The sequence below is a fragment of the Phacochoerus africanus genome, chromosome 2 (genome assembly GCF_016906955.1).
Source record: "Phacochoerus africanus isolate WHEZ1 chromosome 2, ROS_Pafr_v1, whole genome shotgun sequence".
Taxonomy (NCBI): Eukaryota; Metazoa; Chordata; class Mammalia; order Artiodactyla; family Suidae; genus Phacochoerus; species Phacochoerus africanus.
The window spans coordinates 132,221,521-132,239,074 of NC_062545.1; the positions used below are offsets into that span (position 1 = coordinate 132,221,521).

At 39.6% G+C, this 17,554-nt stretch overlaps 1 protein-coding gene across 2 annotated transcripts in view; it reads left to right on the forward strand.

Moving 5' to 3' along the window:
* INO80 (INO80 complex ATPase subunit) overlaps positions 1 to 17,554 on the forward strand; it is a 145,181-nt gene that overhangs the window by 104,597 nt on the left and 23,030 nt on the right. For both annotated transcript variants that reach the window (XM_047766672.1, XM_047766673.1), the window contains exons 27-28: positions 1,095 to 1,222; positions 12,361 to 12,455. In XM_047766672.1, coding sequence (XP_047622628.1) covers positions 1,095 to 1,222; positions 12,361 to 12,455 — 223 coding nt within the window. The remainder of the gene's footprint in view (positions 1 to 1,094; positions 1,223 to 12,360; positions 12,456 to 17,554) is intronic.

The following is a 17,554-nucleotide window of genomic DNA, read 5'->3' on the forward strand; positions in this document are numbered from 1 at the left end:
TGGGTTCAAACCCAGAAACTACGGGTAGATGGTATATTTTTCTTAACAGTTTCTTTTTTTACTTTTAGGGGTTAGTTGTCTGTGTAATATCTCTAGCCTTTCCGTCTCCCTCTTTGCGTCTGATACCAAATGTGCTCTTACATCTCCCAGCCCCTTAAGTTTCATCTCTTCCTCTTAATAGCAGCAATTGTTCAGGGCATGTTTATGGACCAATCTGCAAACAGGAAACTCTACTTCCTGAAATGTGATGGGAGTTGAATGATACTGAATGGATAAGATGAAAATTTGTGAGTTAAGTGTTCTTTAAAGATCTCTGGCTGAAATGCCTTTTTTTTTTTTTTTTTTTCCCTTAATGGGAAGAGGAAGGAGAAAGCACAAGTTAGTGAGTGAAAGCAGCTTCCATTTCACAGAAACCCCAAGTCATTCTTTCTGAAAAGCTAAGTAAGTTCTAGTGTCTTTATTAATGACTAATGACATTTACCAGTCAACCTATTTGAAATCATCTAAGAGAAGGAGTTTTGGTTTTGGGGGTTTTTTTGTTTTTTGTTTTTTGGGGATTTTTTTGTTGTTTTATTTGTTGTTGTTGCTGTTGTTGTTTTGTTAAGTGCACTTCTTTGTGTTTAAGTGTCTCCAGAGACAGACAAGGAGGAGCCCTTATATTTTTGCATTCTCATGCCTTCCGGAGGTAACCATTTAGCCACAGAACTAGCAGAAATGGATATCTAGAGATAGGATGAAGAAAGAAAAAACACATTTCTCAGGTCACTTTCAGCACAGACATTACTCTCAGATGTCCACATGTATCTGCTATCTCTTGAATAAGAATGTGAATCAGGACAGCTTTCTGATGCCTTAGCAGCAGCTGTCTGACTGGAAACTGTCAGTTGGGAGGGAACCTACACATCCTTCTTTCAGGATTTTTCTTCCCAGAGCACTACTGGATATGATTTTGCATTCTTCCCTAGAGTACTTTCCTGCTCTCATGATGATAAGCATCCTGGTTGTAGTAGTTTTGGCTGCATACAGCTTTGCAGTGAGTGATTTTGCTGCTTCAATTAAATAGTTTCCCGCTTCCCCTCTTTTCTTCTCCCTAGGCAAGGAGAGCCTCATCACTGACAGTGGGAAGCTGTATGCCCTTGATGTCCTGCTGACTCGGCTCAAGTCTCAAGGACATAGGGTCCTTATCTACTCCCAGATGACCAGGATGATAGACCTGCTGGAGGTAGGAGAAGGAGCCTTGGGGACCTAGGACAACTTGATATTTAACTTGTGTTAGTGTGTGACTAATGTCAGTCCTGCTTATAGGAACTCAAAACTTGTCTTTGTGATTTTACTGTCTGTAAAGGGAGGAGAAGCAATTCCTAGCAGATATGAGAGTGTGCAAAGGACTTTTGCCTCCTTATATCAGTGAACTAGAATCACCTCCTTTCCTTCCTTTTACTAGGAAAGAAATGCCCTAATTTTTTTTTTTTTTTTTGTCTTTTTGCTATTTCTTGGGCCGCTCCCGAGGCATATGGAGATTCCCAGGCTAGGGGTCGAATCGGAGCTGTAGCCACCAGCCTACACCAGAGCCACAGCAACGTGGGATCCAAGCCGCATCTGCAACCTACACCACAGCTCACGGCAACGCCGGATCGTTAACCCACTGAGCAAGGGCAGGGACCAAACCCGCAACCTCATGGTTCCTAGTCAGATTCGTTAACCACTGCGCCACGACGGGAACTCCAGAAATGCCCTAATTTTAAAGCATATCAGTGCCTAGAAATTTCTTGAAAAGTCCTCTGAAATTCCATATAGAAAACAGGATTTGGTATTAGTTCTCTGTGTGAAAAACCAGAGAACAGCTATTTAACCTAAGTTAATGTGGTAGTTCTCCTCCTGACTGTATTTGTGGTCCTCTGGGAGAGCTTAAAAAAAATACTAATGTCCAGTTCCATCCTCAGAGATTCTTATATAAAAAGTTTGGAAGGAGGCCAAGGCATTAGGATATTTAAAAGCTCTCAAGGTGAGTTCCCATTGTGGCTCATCGGGTTAAGGACCCAACTAGTATCCATGAGGATGCGAGTTCAACCCCTGGCCTTGCTTAGTGGGTTAAGGATCCGGCGTTGCCATGAGCTATGGTGTAGGTTGGCAATTACAGCTCCAATTCGACCCATGAGCTATGGTGTAGGTTGGCAATTACAGCTCCAATTCGACCCCTAGCATCGGAACCTCCATATGCCACAGGTGTGGCCCTTAAAAGCAAAAAGTAAAATGAAAAATAAATTTTAAAAAATTCCCAAGGTCATTCTAATATGCAACCAAAGTTGATAACTACTGGGTTATAGTGAGAGATACAACCCTGTTTTATTGTGCGAGAAAGCTTTTGGTTTTTGTTGTTGTTGTTGTTACTTTTGTGTTACTTATCTGCTTTCTTGTGGTTGAAGTAGTGGCTTATTATTTGAGGGACATAGAAACGGGAGTGAAAGTGAGGACAAATAATCACAGACCATTAGAGTAGGTCTTTCAGTGCAAAAAAGTTGGAAAGCTACCTGTTGAGAAGCTAAAGCACCTAGATGTCAGTACTGTGTAAATATTCTCATGTTCTTCCATGGGTTTACATATCTAAGGCTTTAAATTCTAACCCCTGGGGACTAGTTGGTACTAAATAAGTAGAAATTGGAACATGATTATTCCTACCTAGGAATAAGGGAGCAGAGATTCTGTCAGTACAGAAGGAATGAAAGGTAGCAATGGGGAAGAATTTTAGGTTCTTCAGAAGCCAATACTGGCTCTCTAAATTCTGCAGTGAATTTATCTGAACTTGGTGCTAGGCTCTTAAATAATTACGCAACTTCTTTTAGCAAGAGACGTAACAAATTATGTCCGAGGTCAACTTAATCACTAAGTATTCTATTTAAATCAGTGTTTACCCCCTGGAATGCTATCAGCAGGCAAAACTTTCTGGTTTCTATTGTGAGTAGGTCATCTATTTCTAAATAATGGAAAAAATGCTTATAAGTGACTATAAGTTACCATGTTAATGGTTAATGGTCCTACCAGCAATAATCCAAAATAAAAGTACTGCTTACATCGTTAATGTTCTGTTCAAACTAAATGATGCCAGTAGCCAAAAGCAAAATGAGTAACTTTTCTTCAGTGGGACTCGTTATGGATAAAGTACACTTGCCTTTTCCTGAAGAGTCAGAGAAGTATAGATGAACTGTTTTCTTTTGCTGCTAAGAATTGTAGAAAAAGCAATATGCTAAGGATTTTGTAAGAGAGTTAATGATCTTTCTTTTCCAAGGCTTTATCAGTATATTAGAGAGTCCCAAAGCCTGATTCATATTAAAGAGAAGTTCCAAGGAAAAATAGGAAAAAGTAGGTGAACCACCAAAATAGAAGGTAGCTCTGGTAGATGAAGGTGAATGTAGACGGGTTAAATTTGACACAATCCTGCATTTTAGTCCCTTATTCTGTGTATTGTATATTTCTAGGTACTCATAAAGATAAGTAGTTCAAAATAATGATAATGAGTTTTGTTCAGGATGAGTGCTGTAAATTCTACCCACCAGGGTCACTTCCTATCTGTCTATAATCCAGCAGGATTTTTGGAGGGGATATGGACTTTGTGGGTAGGCTTTGCAAACAGGGCAGCTTGAGAACCTTCTCTAAATATAGTTGCATCTCTCTGTGGGGCGTTCTGAATTAGGGAAAAGCAAATTCAAAGCCTGAATTTCACAACTGCTAACATTCCTTAGCATCTAGGATGCTGAAGCCAGGAAATGTTGCAACTATTTGTACTGAAAAACTAAAATGAAACTGTTGTCTAGTTTCCTTAATACTATACTGTTCTTTTTCTTTCAACATTAAATTTCCTTCTTTTTTTCCCCTTTGGTTTATTTTTTCAAGTGTTATTTATACTAACCACATTTTGTATTCTAAGAGGTTAAGTCCTCAAAATGTATTTTGTTGGTGTAGAAGGACAGTGCTTACAATGTTTAGTATATAACTAATCATTTATAGAAATGTAAATGGTATTATGGATCTTGGGACAGTGCAAGATTAGGTCTACTTTTCAAAGAGTATTGTGGGTTTTTCAATCACTTTTATAATGGAAGCTTTCACTGTAAACATTTATTAGAGCCATGTTCCAGTTTAAAACTAGTACATGAAACCTAAGGATGTTATAGAAAGATACATAGATGCTTTCCCTTTGGTACACTTGTACCTTTTCTTTAAGAAAATACCGTGACTCTTGGCCTTGCTTCTTCGTTCTCAAAGTGTTGTGGGTTTTGTTTGCTTGTTTGTTTTTTAAGAGTAAAAAAATTTTTTCAGGGAATTCCCATTGTGACTCAGCAGATCAAGAACCCAGCTGGTATCCATGAGGATGAAGGTTTGATCGCTGGCCTCACTCAGTGGGTCTAAAGATCTAGTGTTGCTGCTAGCTGCAGTATAGGTCGCAGATGTGGCTCGGATCCATTGTGGCTGTGGCTGTGGTGTAGGCCAGCAGCTGCAGCTCTGATTTGACGCCTAACCTGTGAACTTCCATATGCTGCAGGAACAGCCCTTAAAAAAAAAAGTTTTCAGCATTCTCTTTTTCACTTGGTATCTTATACCCTATATATCAAAAAGGAAAGAAAAACTTTCCAATAGAGCAGGAGTTAGAACTCACCTGGTCTCTTGAAACTCTGTTGTGTAGCTGTGGACCTTCTCTTATCAAACAGCATTTTTGGGGTTTTTTCCTGTGCGTTAGCCTTACCTATGTGTTTGCCATTTCTGGGACTCAGAAGAACTAAACGATAGTAAAAATCACACACTTTAACACATCCAGGTTTTCATTTTGTGAAAAATACTAGTTCTGCTTGTATTTGCTCAGTATTTTCTAAAATGATTGATAGCCTCCTTAGGCAAAAATCTGAATTTAAATTTCTGGTGAATATATCTGATCTTTTCCCAAATAGAATTCTATTCAGAAATGTTTTATCTTTTCTCAAGGAATCCAAATAATGTTTCTGGATAGAGGATTTAAAAAGAAGCCTACTTAATTTCTAGGGCCAGGAATTTTTAATGTGCCAAGGGTAGAAGTCAGGGACATAAATAGGAGAGATATGGTGGGTCCACTGAATGTTATGTATCAGTTTCTTTATTTACTGAGTCACCTATAGGGTCTTGGCTGATGGGAGTACTGTGGACTCAGACATAGCCTCTGTACAGTTGGGATGGTGGCATCCAGCTAGATGTTAGACAAAACTTTTTCCACTCTACCATTTTACCCTAGTTTGGGACACTGCCCCTCCATCCTATAGTCTAGTAGTTGCAAAGAACTTTTAACTCACTACAGATGGTTTAATTATCTCTGGGTCGTCTCATTTGAGATTCATTCCTGATGCATCAAGCAGCTGAGTCTAGTTGAAAGAAATAAGCCTCGGTATTTTCTGTGCAATACAAAAATACTTGGAAAGGGTCAGCCAGCTGGTGCTGTATGTGGTATGATTGTTAAGTACTGAAATTTAGACAAATCTTGAACTGCACCAGCATATGAAAATAATGCAACACGAATCAAATCCAGATAGTCCATAGCTAATGATGTTATTTGAGACATGGGATTGTGTAACTTGCCTAGTCAGCAAGTACCTCACTGGGGAAGGATTCATTCTGAGCAGACATTCTATCATTTACAGGCTGGCTTTTCTTAGAACTACAAATAACTTTTGGGAGCTATGATTCCGAACATACGTTAAAGCTGGGTATTTTAAAACTGCTCCATGGAATGAGAAGCAAACTGGGGTCACCGTTAACTAGCATTTTCATTAGATATTAGGAACGATAGAAGGAAGTGTGTCACCTTACAGCCACACTATTTATTCTGTTTAGTTCATTTCTTTTTCATGCCACCTGTGAGCAAGGCATTGTGCTATACAGAGGTAAATATCAGTTATATGTCATCTTTAACTTCAAGGGTTGTATCTAGTGGAGGATTTATATGTAAAGGTAATCATACTTATTTTTCACACACATGCAAATAGCTGTCGTGTACCCTGATACTAATGCCAAAAATAAAGCATAAATAGAACTGATGATAGCAAGAGGAATACGTTTATTGCTGAGTCACTAGGGGAAGGCTTCACAGTGACCTAACTGAATTTAAATAGAATTTCAAACATCAGGAAGAAGAGCATTTCCAGAATAAGGAAGCCAGATGTAAAAAGACGGGAGTTCCCCGTCGTGGTGCAGTGGTTAACAAATCCCACTAGGAATCATGAGGTTGTGGGTTCAATCCCTGGCCTTGCTCAGTGGGTTAAGGAACCGGCGTTGCTGTGAGCAGTGGTGTAGGTTGCAGACTTGGCTCAGATCCCTCGTTGCTGTGGCTCTGGCGTAGGCTAGTGGCTATGGCTCCGATTTGACCCCGAGCCTGGGAACCTCTGTATGCTGAGGGAGTGGCCCTAGAAAAGGCAAAAAGGCAAAGTAAATAAATAAGTAAATAAATAAATAAAATAAAAAGAGAGGTAGGAAGGCATGAGACATGGGGGCTGGGGGTGGGGGGATAACTTAGTGTAACTGGAAAATATGGTGTAAGAGAAAAGGGAATAACATAAGTAGGGTGAAGGTGGATTGTGGTGGTCCATGAATGCCTCATGATTAGGTCTGGTCTTGTTCCAAAGGGCTCTCTATTAAATAAGGGGAAGGATAACTGTCATATTTCACTCACTTGGTACAATTTGCTTGGACAAAAGAGAGATTGTAATAGACATTGAGAGTAACCTTACTTTTTGCTGGTGATATATCCCAAATATGGAAAGGGGCATGTCCAGGAAAATAAAATTACACTAGGTCTACAGGTTTGTGGATCATACTGAGTCTTAGAATTGTTTTGTGAGAGTGAAATTGGGTTAAAATGAACATCAAAGGCCACTTTTGAAATAGAAAAGAAATCTCAGAATAGAAGGTTTGTGTTAGGGATATGTAAACATTTACCTTTATTTTTTCAAGTGCCCAGTTAACTCTTTCTTTGTGCTGATGATGGTTGGGGGTTATGGTTATAATGTATGAAGAATCTTAAGGGACTTCTCCCTTCCCCTTTTTTCTGCTAGTGGTGGTGAGCTTCTGTTATATAAGGGAATAGTAGGTGGAGGGATTAAGCCAAAGGCTCTAGATCCAATCTACTTGAGTTCCCTTCTAGCTCCATTGTCTATTGCCTTTGTCACTTTAGAGACCTTACTTAACATCTGACAATAATAACATCCACCTGAAAGGCTGTAGTGAGGATTAGATAAGCAAAACCAGGTAAAATACACAGAATAGTGATTGTCACTTAGTACATGTTTAGTAAATACCAGCTATCATCATTATCTCTACTACTTCCGAGATGAACTTAGTCCCTTTGTCACTGGGTGTCTGACCTTTTACTTTTATTTAGTGTACTTTAAAAGATTGAGAGGCATTTGCTGAAACTGTTTGGAGTTATGTTTGCATGCTACTGCTTAAAGAGTAGGACTTAAGAATGTGTTCCAGAACTGACCTTTCTTCCCAGAATGTATTCTAAGACATTGGTTTTCAAACTGATAAGGTTGGGTACAGGACAGGACACCTAGGAGTAGACATTAAACAGGTGGGGCCCTGGACTCCCTACCCTTCTTCATTAACTGGAGTAGTAGTGCTTTTTAAATCTATTTTCTATTAAAGGGGGTTCCATTTAAGATTTTTCTTGAAAAAAGTGTTCCAGTGCTTTAAAAATAACATAAAGGTATGTTCTACAACAGTGTAAATCCTTACAAGTCACACCTGTTAAATGCAAATTTTGACTCACTGGAGTGTGTCCTTCAGTTCTGCATTTCTTTTTTTCTTTTTTTCTTTTTTTTTTTTTTTGTCTTTTTGCTATTTCTTGGGCCACTCCTGCATATGGAGGTTCCCAGGCTAGGGGTCGAATCGGAGCTGTAGCCGCCGGCATACGCCAGAGCCACAGCAACGTGGGATCCGAGCCTCGTCTGCAACCTACACCACAGCTCACGGCAACGCCGGATCGTTAACCCACTGAGCAAGGGCAGGGACCGAACCCACAACCTCATTCGTTAACCACTGCGCCGTGACAGGAACTCCCAGTTCTGCATTTCTAACAAACTTCGTGTGTTGCCCATCTGAGGGCCATGCTGAGATAGCATGATTTTAAGGGACACTGCCCTACTTTCTGTCTGTAGTCGTTGTTCCACCTGCATGTATAGGGTGTCTATTGCTCATCTTTGGAGCTTTTAAAAATAAATGAGTCCAGGCCCTAACCCAGACCTACAGAGACAGAATTCCTGGGATGGGACCCAGGAATTTTAATCCCAGTTGAAAATCACTACTTAAATGCCAAGAGTACATCTTATCCATAACTCCTTTGGCTTCTTCAGTAATTTTTAAAAATGGTATCTACTAGGAGTTCCTTGGTGGCTCAGTGTATTAAGGATCCAGCATTGTCACTGTTGCAGCTTGGGTTGCTGCTGTGGTGCGGGTTCAGTTCCTGGCCCAGGAACTTCCACATGCCGTGGGCACGGCCAAAAAATACATTATATAATTAATTTTTTTAAATAAATAAAAATTGTATCTACTAGAACTATATAGGTCTCAAGCCTTCCTAAATGTTAAAATCTGTAATTTTTATTTTGTTTTGTTCAAGCAGCTTTAGAGTTTACTTTGGTTAGTGATTATTGATATACATAAGAGTACTGATCTTCATTTTTGTTTAGTTAAAGGAAGATGCTAAAATTTGAGACTTCTGAGAGAGGAAGAAGATCTACATTTGGTTTCTCTTTTCTCTTTACTTCTTTGTGTGTGTGTGTGTGTGTGTGTGTCTTTTTAGGGTTGTACCTGCTAGGTGTTCCCAGGCTAGGGGTGGTAATCAGAGCTGTAGCTGCCGGCCTACACCACAGCCACAGCAACGAGGGATCCAAGCCATGTCTGCAACCTACACCACAGCTCACAGCAATGCCAGCACCTTAACCCACTGAGCAAGGCCAGGGATCGAACCTTTGTCCTCGTGGATACTAGTCAGGTTCGTTAACCGCTGAGCCATGATGGGAACTCCTCTCTTTACTTAAGTGGAGCAAAAGGAATTCTTCCTTTACAGGGCTTCAAGAAATTTAATCATACTGATGGATCATTTTCTGATCCTTTCCTAAATGCCCCAAGTAAGATTTGGGTAAGAGATGCCTTTGGTTTCTACAGAGTGCCAAGTGTAAGGAAGAACTGGGTAATGGTTGGCCTTTCTGTCCCATAAGCCCTTCATAATGCACAGGAGTGCTGAGCCTGACACAGTTCCTACAAAATGTAGTAAAGTCATCCAGCAGTGGTCTTCAGGCATGGGAGTGAATTACAGAGGGTTGTAGGATGAATGGGAATGCTGTACCATCTTTAAAAGATATTTAACTGCAAAACTCAGCAAATAGTTACTAATTAACCATCTTGGAAATTCCCACTGTGGCTCATCGGAAATGAACCCAACTAGGATCCATGAGGATGTGGGTTAGGTACCTAGCCTCACTAGGATCCATGAGGATGTGGGTTAGATACCTAGCCTCACTCAGTGAGGATCCAGAGTTGCCGTGAGCTGCAGTGTAAGTCACAGATATGGTCCAGATCTGGCATGGCTGTGGCTGTGACATAGGCCAGCAGCTACAGCTCTGACTTGACCCCTATCCTAGGAACTTCCATAAGCCACAGGTGGGGCCCTAAAAACAGCAAAAAAAAAAACTAATCTCTTAGCTTCTTCCTGGCTTTGAGAAGAATATATTAAGCAAGGCTCTTAAGATGGATTTTAGAAAACCTTTTGATATAGAGATTAAGTGGGCATAGGGCATAGGTTTTTTAAAACGTATTTTTAAACTAAATTTTCAAAAGTGCTGTGAGTACTATCAAATCTTTTTTTTTTTTTCTTTTGTCTTTTTAGGGCTGCATCTGCAGCATATGGAAGTTCCCAGGCTAGGGGGTTGAACCTGAGCTGTAGCTGCCGGCCTGCACCTCAGCTCACAGCAATGACAGATCCTTAACCCACTGAGCAAGGCCAGGAATGGAACCCGAGTCCTCATGGATACTAGTCAGGTTACCGCTGAGCCACGACAGGAACTCCTATCAAATCTTTTTTTAACTTATTTATTTATTTATTTGGCCACACCTACAGCATGTGAAAGTTCCTGGACCAGGGATTAAATCTGTGCCATAGTTGTGGCCTACACCACAGCTGCAGCAACATCAGATCCTTAACCCACTGTGCCACAAAGGAACTTCTAAAATCATTTGTTGATGGAATTTATCTTTTTATTTTAATGAAATAGAATTGAATTTTATATTAAATCATTAGATGTTTTTAGGATCCCAGGAAAACTAAGAATGGAAGTGGGCACAATTCTTGAAATTAACAATGGGAAAAATAAGGCTTTTCTTTCCGGATGAATGTTTGATTAAGTATCTTTTCATGAACAGCATAAAGTTTTAGAGAGACGTCTAGGATAGCTTTGGTGTAGCCAGAATTTGTGAGTGAAAGAAATACTGAATTGCTTTTTTAGCTCAGTCTTTATCGTTTAGATGTTTTCCTGTAGTAAGGATATAACCATTCCTCTTTTCTGTTCTTAACTGCTTTTTACATGTCCATTTACTTGTTTTGAAGCTATTTACTGAAATAGGATCTAAATTCATCTAAGCCTTCTGAAATCCCACTATTCCCCTGGGTGGGAAAGCAAAGGCTTAAAGCAGCAAATGGGAAAGGTTCACTTCCGTTGCCTCAGTAACAAGCTGTCTGTAATCAGTGTTGGTTTGATTATGGTCTAGGATTAATATCTCTCATGTTGTTCTGACCTTGATATATAAATGATGTGAACAACAAGATCTACAAGAAGATTCACTCATCAGTGCTCTCACTGAGTTAGAAGTTCTGGTTGCCCACTCAGGAAGCCCACCTTTTGGTTACAGGTCAAATCTGTGGGCTGTCTCTCCATAATCTAGGTATTTTGTTGTTCTGGATGACAACATCTTCTGATTGGGTTAGCAACCCAGAGACCATCACATGCTGTCATTTTTTCATCTTTTTTCCTGAATTCCTTTTTTTTTTTTTTTTTTTGCTTTTTAGGGCTGCATTTGCAGCATATGGAGGTTGCCAGGCTAGGGGTCAAATTGGACGGAGCTGTAGCTGCCAGCCTACACCAGAGCCAGAGCTACGCCATATCCTAGCAGCATCTGCGACCTACACCACAGCTCACGGCAATGGCAGATCTTTAACCCACTGATCAAGGCCAAGAATCAAACCCACAACCTCGTGGTTCCTAGTCAGATTTGTTTCCGCTGAGCCACGACAGGAACTCCCTGAATTCCTTCTTATCCAAAACACTCCCTACTCTGTGCCACTAACCCAGTGCATTTATAGGGCTATACCACTAAATGTGAAGCTCATTTTGACTGAATGTTTTCTGCCCCACTTTGATTAGCAAAGCCCTGAAAGAACCACCTGGAGGCAGAAAGAAAGAAATAGGGGGGAAAAAAACCCCTATCTATCTATATAATAGAACACAGTGAAGGTATGTGCCTCAGTGGGCTTGTCTCCTTTGTCAACCAGCTTCACCTCACAGGTACCCTAATTAGAGACCTCGGGGGTTTTGGCACTTAACTTGCTCTAAGAAAAGTCTGCCATATACACTTCACCAGCCATCCCAAGCTGTTAACAGCCTGTGTGCTGAAGTACCCAGCCAAGTATAAGAGCTACATCATGAGAACATTTCAATAAAAGAATATATGACCACAGAAAACTAATTAACAGACATCTCCCAAGTGCAGAAATGATTTGTCTTTTTCAATAGGAAAAAGTTTTTTTTTGAACTGGAAAAAAAAAGTTACATGTCTTTTATAAATAGGCAGCTGTTTTAGCTTTTGATAATAGTCCCTCCACAAGTAGACTTTTTGAAGTGTAATCTGTATGATTGGGGAGAAAAAAAAAGGGGGGGGGAATCAGGAGTTCCTGCCATGGGTCAGCAGTAGCAGTAACGAACCCAACTAATATCCATGAGGGCCCAGGTTTGATCCCTGCCCTCCCTCAGAGGGTTAGGGATCCGGTGTTGCCTTGAGCCGTGGTGTAGGTTTCAGACGTGATTCAGATCTAGAGTGGCTGTGGCTGTGGTGTAGGCTGGCAGCTACAGGTCCAATTTGACCCCTAGCCTGGAAACTTCCATATGATGCAGGTGCACCCCTTGAAAGACAAGAGAAAAAAAATAAATAAAATTCCTGTACTCTTGAGATTGCTTTCTCCTCATTCTGGAGAGGTTCCCCCACTATGGATAAGATGGGTAATGCTTATGGGAATTAGAATGCAGTAATTTGCATCAGACTTATTTATATATCTTTTTACTCTGGCAGGAATATATGGTTTACAGGAAGCATACCTACATGAGGCTTGATGGCTCATCCAAGATCTCAGAGAGGCGGGACATGGTTGCTGATTTTCAGAACAGGTAATGTTAATTGGAATTACAAAAATCGTCACTTGATTTTCCTCTGATTGAGAAGGTGAGTTTAAAAGAAATACCAACACATCTCAGATTGTTAAGCAATCATGCTACATAGTTCCTGCCATTTTAAGAGGTAACTAGATCTGCTTATAGTGGTTTGGAGCTGTGTATCTATAAGAGAGATGAATAGTTGGTGATTTTTGTGTTTGAAATAGTCTTTCTACCAAATCAGTGACTGTTTCTTTGGTCAATAAAAGAAATGATTTCTGATTAACAACCAGGATCCTTCTTTTGTGAATAATATGTATATAGAAAAAAAGCCATATTCCTAAATGTTAAATGTGGCTATCTCTGTGTATTGACCTACAGTTGATTTTCATTTTGTTTTTGCTTACCTGTTTCATTTTGAGTAAGTTTAAAGAAAAATAACCTTCCTTTTTCCTGCTTTCCTTTTAGCCTTGTAGTAGTACAGTACAGTGTGACAAACGATGATAGTGTGCAATCCATTCAGCTGGCAGCTCTCAATTACAGTACTTGTCCCACCTGATAATGAGCCTTTGAAGTTTTAGATACTGCCTGCTGGATGCTGATGGCCTGCAGAGCCATAATTATCCTAAGTGCAGGTTCTCATTATAATATACAGAGTCTGGTTACTGCTCTCTTCAAGGAGAAAGCCAGACTCCACTAGTGACAGCTCTGCTGAACTCCACCCTTTATTTTCCTTAGGCTTGGAGATAACTGAGGAATAGAGTAGATCTTAATGTCTGCAAGTCAGAACAATTCTGAATTTTTGGCCCTTAATTGTGTAGTGTGTTAATGATTAACTTTTGAATTCTTGGGAAGAAAATTAAGCACTTGTATTTAGGTTACAGTTTTTAATTTGTTTTATTTCTGTTTTAAAGCATGGTTTACTCCAGATATAAAACAATTTAGCATAAAACAGTCCATTGTTAAACATAAAATGCCCTCTGAGAATTTTTGCTATTGCATTATCCTTTGTTTTGGTTTACAGTATATACTTAGACCAATAACTTAAGTCGAAATTACTTCTGAATTCAAGAGCCTGTTTGACCAACAATGGAAGAGAAGAGCTACTTTGTACCTACTTTAGTTCGTTACCTTGGAGCAACTTGTGAATGGCCTAACCTTCCTGCTCACCTAACAGAAGCTTTTGGCTGATTCTTAAATTGATTATTTGAGACATGTATAAGCATAGTAGTACCTCCTAGCACTCCATATAGCAACCTTGCCAGCTGATTGTTTTCATTTCTTGATTTTGAAATCAAATGAAACATGTTTCACTATGACCTTACTTAGTCTAACCCTCAAAGATCAAACTGACAAGAATCTTATACACAATATCTATAGACTTTATGTTTTCCACAGGGTGCCTATATTTTCTCCAAGCATTCCAGCGCTTCAGAGATTGGGGCACATTGGTGTGGGGTGGCATGAGTTGTATGTTGGAAGAAAAGCCATTAAGTAATAGGTCTTACTTACTACGGTTTGAGGGTTTTTTCCACCACTAATAGGTTTGATAATTTGCATTTGAGTATCTCATTATAGCAAAGATATTTTTTTTTCCAGTAACAGTTGGGACCATTATATATTATAATGCCTATTGAGGAAAATTTGAGAAATACTTGGTAAGGAAAGTAAAAATCATCCATAGTCCCATCACTGTTAATATTTTCGTATATCCCTCTAGTTTTCAATGTGTTATATAGTTATATTTGTATGTTGGTACCATATTGTAGGTAATGATTGTGTCCTCATTTCTTCCACATAAGAGTAGATCATAAATATCTTCACATACTATTTAAAAAGTCTTTGTCATCATATTTTTAATGACCGGTATTCCATTACACTAGATATACCACTTTTTATGTTGTCAAAATGTTGAGTATCTTTGTTTATAAAGCTTTGTCATCTTTTTGGATCATTTTCTTAATATAGATTAAAACAAGAGAGTTTATTGGGTGAAGGAGTATGAATATTTAAGACTGCTTATTCACAGATTGCTTTGTAGAAAGTTCTGATTTAGATTCCACCCAGAGCTGTCATATGTTGACTCCTAATAACTTGGGCTTTTGAGTTGCAGAGCTACAACTTTTCTTCTATCTGAACCAACTCCTAGAAAACTGGACTGTGAGTTCCAGGGCTCAGTATATTTTACAGCGACTTTTTGGTGGGAAAAAAATCACTAGATATATCTAACTTATTACTTCTAAAATCTCTTATTTAACATGTGAAGCATTTACTTGGGCAATCCCGGTAGCATGCATTAGTTTTGAAAATCTTCACTTTAAAAGAAGGGTATTTTCACCATTAAATTTTACTAGATCTGCTTAATAAATAACTTGTTTTAAGCTTTCCTGAGTAACCTTACCTACAACTTGAGTATTAAGGAGCGAAGAGTTTTATTTAGATTCAGTATTTGAGGAACCATCATTTTAACACCTGCATAGTAGGCAAAACGGAAAAGCAGACTAAAGTGTCCTTCCCTTCCTACAATGTGAGGTAGATGATTAGAGATAGGATTATGACTAGGAAATAATCTCCTTCTTATGTATGGAATCTTAACTGTCCCTGTGCTGATCAGAAGCTTGTCAGGCAGACCCCTCCAAATAGAAGGAAGGTTCTCAACTTAGAAATCTGAGTGGCTGTAGTAGCCCAATATAGAAGGGGGAGAAAAAAAAAAGAAAAAAACAGGTGTTTTTGAAAACAAAAAAGCATGTCTTGCCAAATATTTTCATTATTATTAATGAAAAGACATCAAAAGGAAAAAAACTGTAGTTTCAACTGGAAAGCTGTGTGGCTCAAAGGTCAGCCAGAGTAAACAAGAACTCCTATAAAAAGCCATTTACATTCCCTTCATACAAGATTTATTTATGAGGGATCCTTCCAGGAAAGAGTCTGACTGAGACTAAAGACTATTTGGCCAGGATGTCCTGACTGGGCAACATTCAGAACATGTGACCAGTGCGTGATCCTAGAAGCCATTCACAAGGTCTTTGCTCTGGGATGCCTTGGCCTTTGCTTCCCTTCCTCCTACCCCATGACATTATCTGATTATCTGATTACTTGGGGTGACCCTTTGGAAAACATGTGAAAAAGTGAGTGTAATGTGGATAATTTCTTGGTAAACATATGAAGCTCCAGTGTCTTCTTTCATTCTGGATCTCTTTTAGTCATTTCAGCTAGTCTTTACTGCAATCAGCTGTGTGCCCAGGACTATCTGTGTATTTTGATGCAGAGTAGCCTCAGGGACCATTTACTAAAGAAAAGTAAGAGTGAGACCTAGGAGTTCCCATCGTGGCTCAGTGGTTAACAAACCCAACTGGTAACCATGAGGTTGCAGGTTTGATCCCTGGCCTCATTCAGTGGGTTAAGGATCTGGTGTTGCCATGAGCTGCAGTGTAGGTTGCAGGCATGGCTTGGATCCTGCATTGCTGTGGCTGTGGTGTAGGCCAGCAGCTGTAGCTCCGATTCATCCCCTAGCCTGGGAAACTCCATATGCCACCAGTGAGGCCCTAAAAAGACAAAAGACCAAAAAAAAAAAAAAAAAAAAGGTGCGAGACCTAGACGTGGCTTTGCTATATGATTTCATAGACTCCTTCACAGACCTCCTTTGATGCCTGGTCTCTAAGGCTCAACAGACCCTGAGTTGAGATTCCTTTTTAACCCTCTAGAGGGCACCCAAACCATCATATTGCCTTCTGGGATTCTGTTTTCTTCCTTTCGATCAGCCCCTAAGACATTAATTCACATTGTTAATATTAGATTCATTAAGTAGAAAGCAACCATTCAGCAGTTCAGTTTAGATGTTTTTTTGTTTACAAATGATCCAACAGTGTAATATAGGATGGACACTAATTTCTTTGATTTTAATAACCCAAGGTTCCCATAATCCTTATTTTTCTATTATAGAATGATAAAATTACACTAAATGCAGCCAGACATTGCTACTTACCATCTGCCTCATCATTAATAGGCATCTTCTCAATACATAGTTAATATCCCCCCAAAAGCATTTTCCACTGTTGCGTTTTCTAAGTTTTGCTGCTAAGTTATTTTTACCTCAATTCCTTTCCCTGGTGTTTTTTCTGTATATAGTCCCTATTTGTGAGTGATTACCACATCTGGGGACTTAACTCTCTGTCTATCCAGACTATGGAAATAACCCGTAGTTCTGCCTCTGCTCTTTCTATTATTATGGATCCCAACTGCCATCTCTCTCCCTCTGGATCCCATCCCTCTTCCCCCATCCCCACACTAACAAGAAGTCCTAGCCATTGGATGACTCCATCAGCTCTTAGACAACTGTTGGAGAGGAGTCCCTGCTTCTGTACACACCAGAACAGGAGAAAGAAATGTATGGGATTAGGCACTCTTCTTTTTCTCTCTCTCTCTCTTTTTTTTTTTTGGCTGCACCTGTGGCATATGGAAGTTCTCAGTCCAGGGATGGAATCCGAGCTGCAGCTGCAACCTATGCCATAGCTACAGCAATGCTGGATCCTTAACTTACTGCACCAGCCAGGGATCCAACCCTAAATGCTACAGAGACAATGCTGGATCCTTAACCTGCTGTACCACAGCAGGAACTCCTTGAGCAATCTTCTTAAGGCCACAGTGGGAAGGATTATTCTATAGAGATTAGTATGGCCCTGGAGAGCTCTATCAATTTTTATTTGAAGCCTTATTTGTGGTTAAATATTCTCCTATGGGCTGTGAGGTGTCACACTTCCATTTACATCATCCCATATCTATGGGAAATTTGTAAACTGGCAGATGCCTTTTAGCTTTTTGGTTTGCCCTTTATGATTTAGCCATGAAAGATGAGATCTTATAAATACAATTATGAAATATTGAACTTTATGATAAAATTCAAGGATAAACAAGCAGAACTCTCATGAGAATACAGAATTTTTGGAGTTATGCCCTCCAAGAGACCTCCAAACATGATCTGTTATCCATGTTTGCCTTTAGGAAAGTTGTGTTTAGTTGAATCCAAATAATGGACAGATTTCTCTTAGAACCTACCCAGCTTAGTGATTAACCAGGATACTTATTTCAGAATAGTTCCTTTATTGGTATTCATG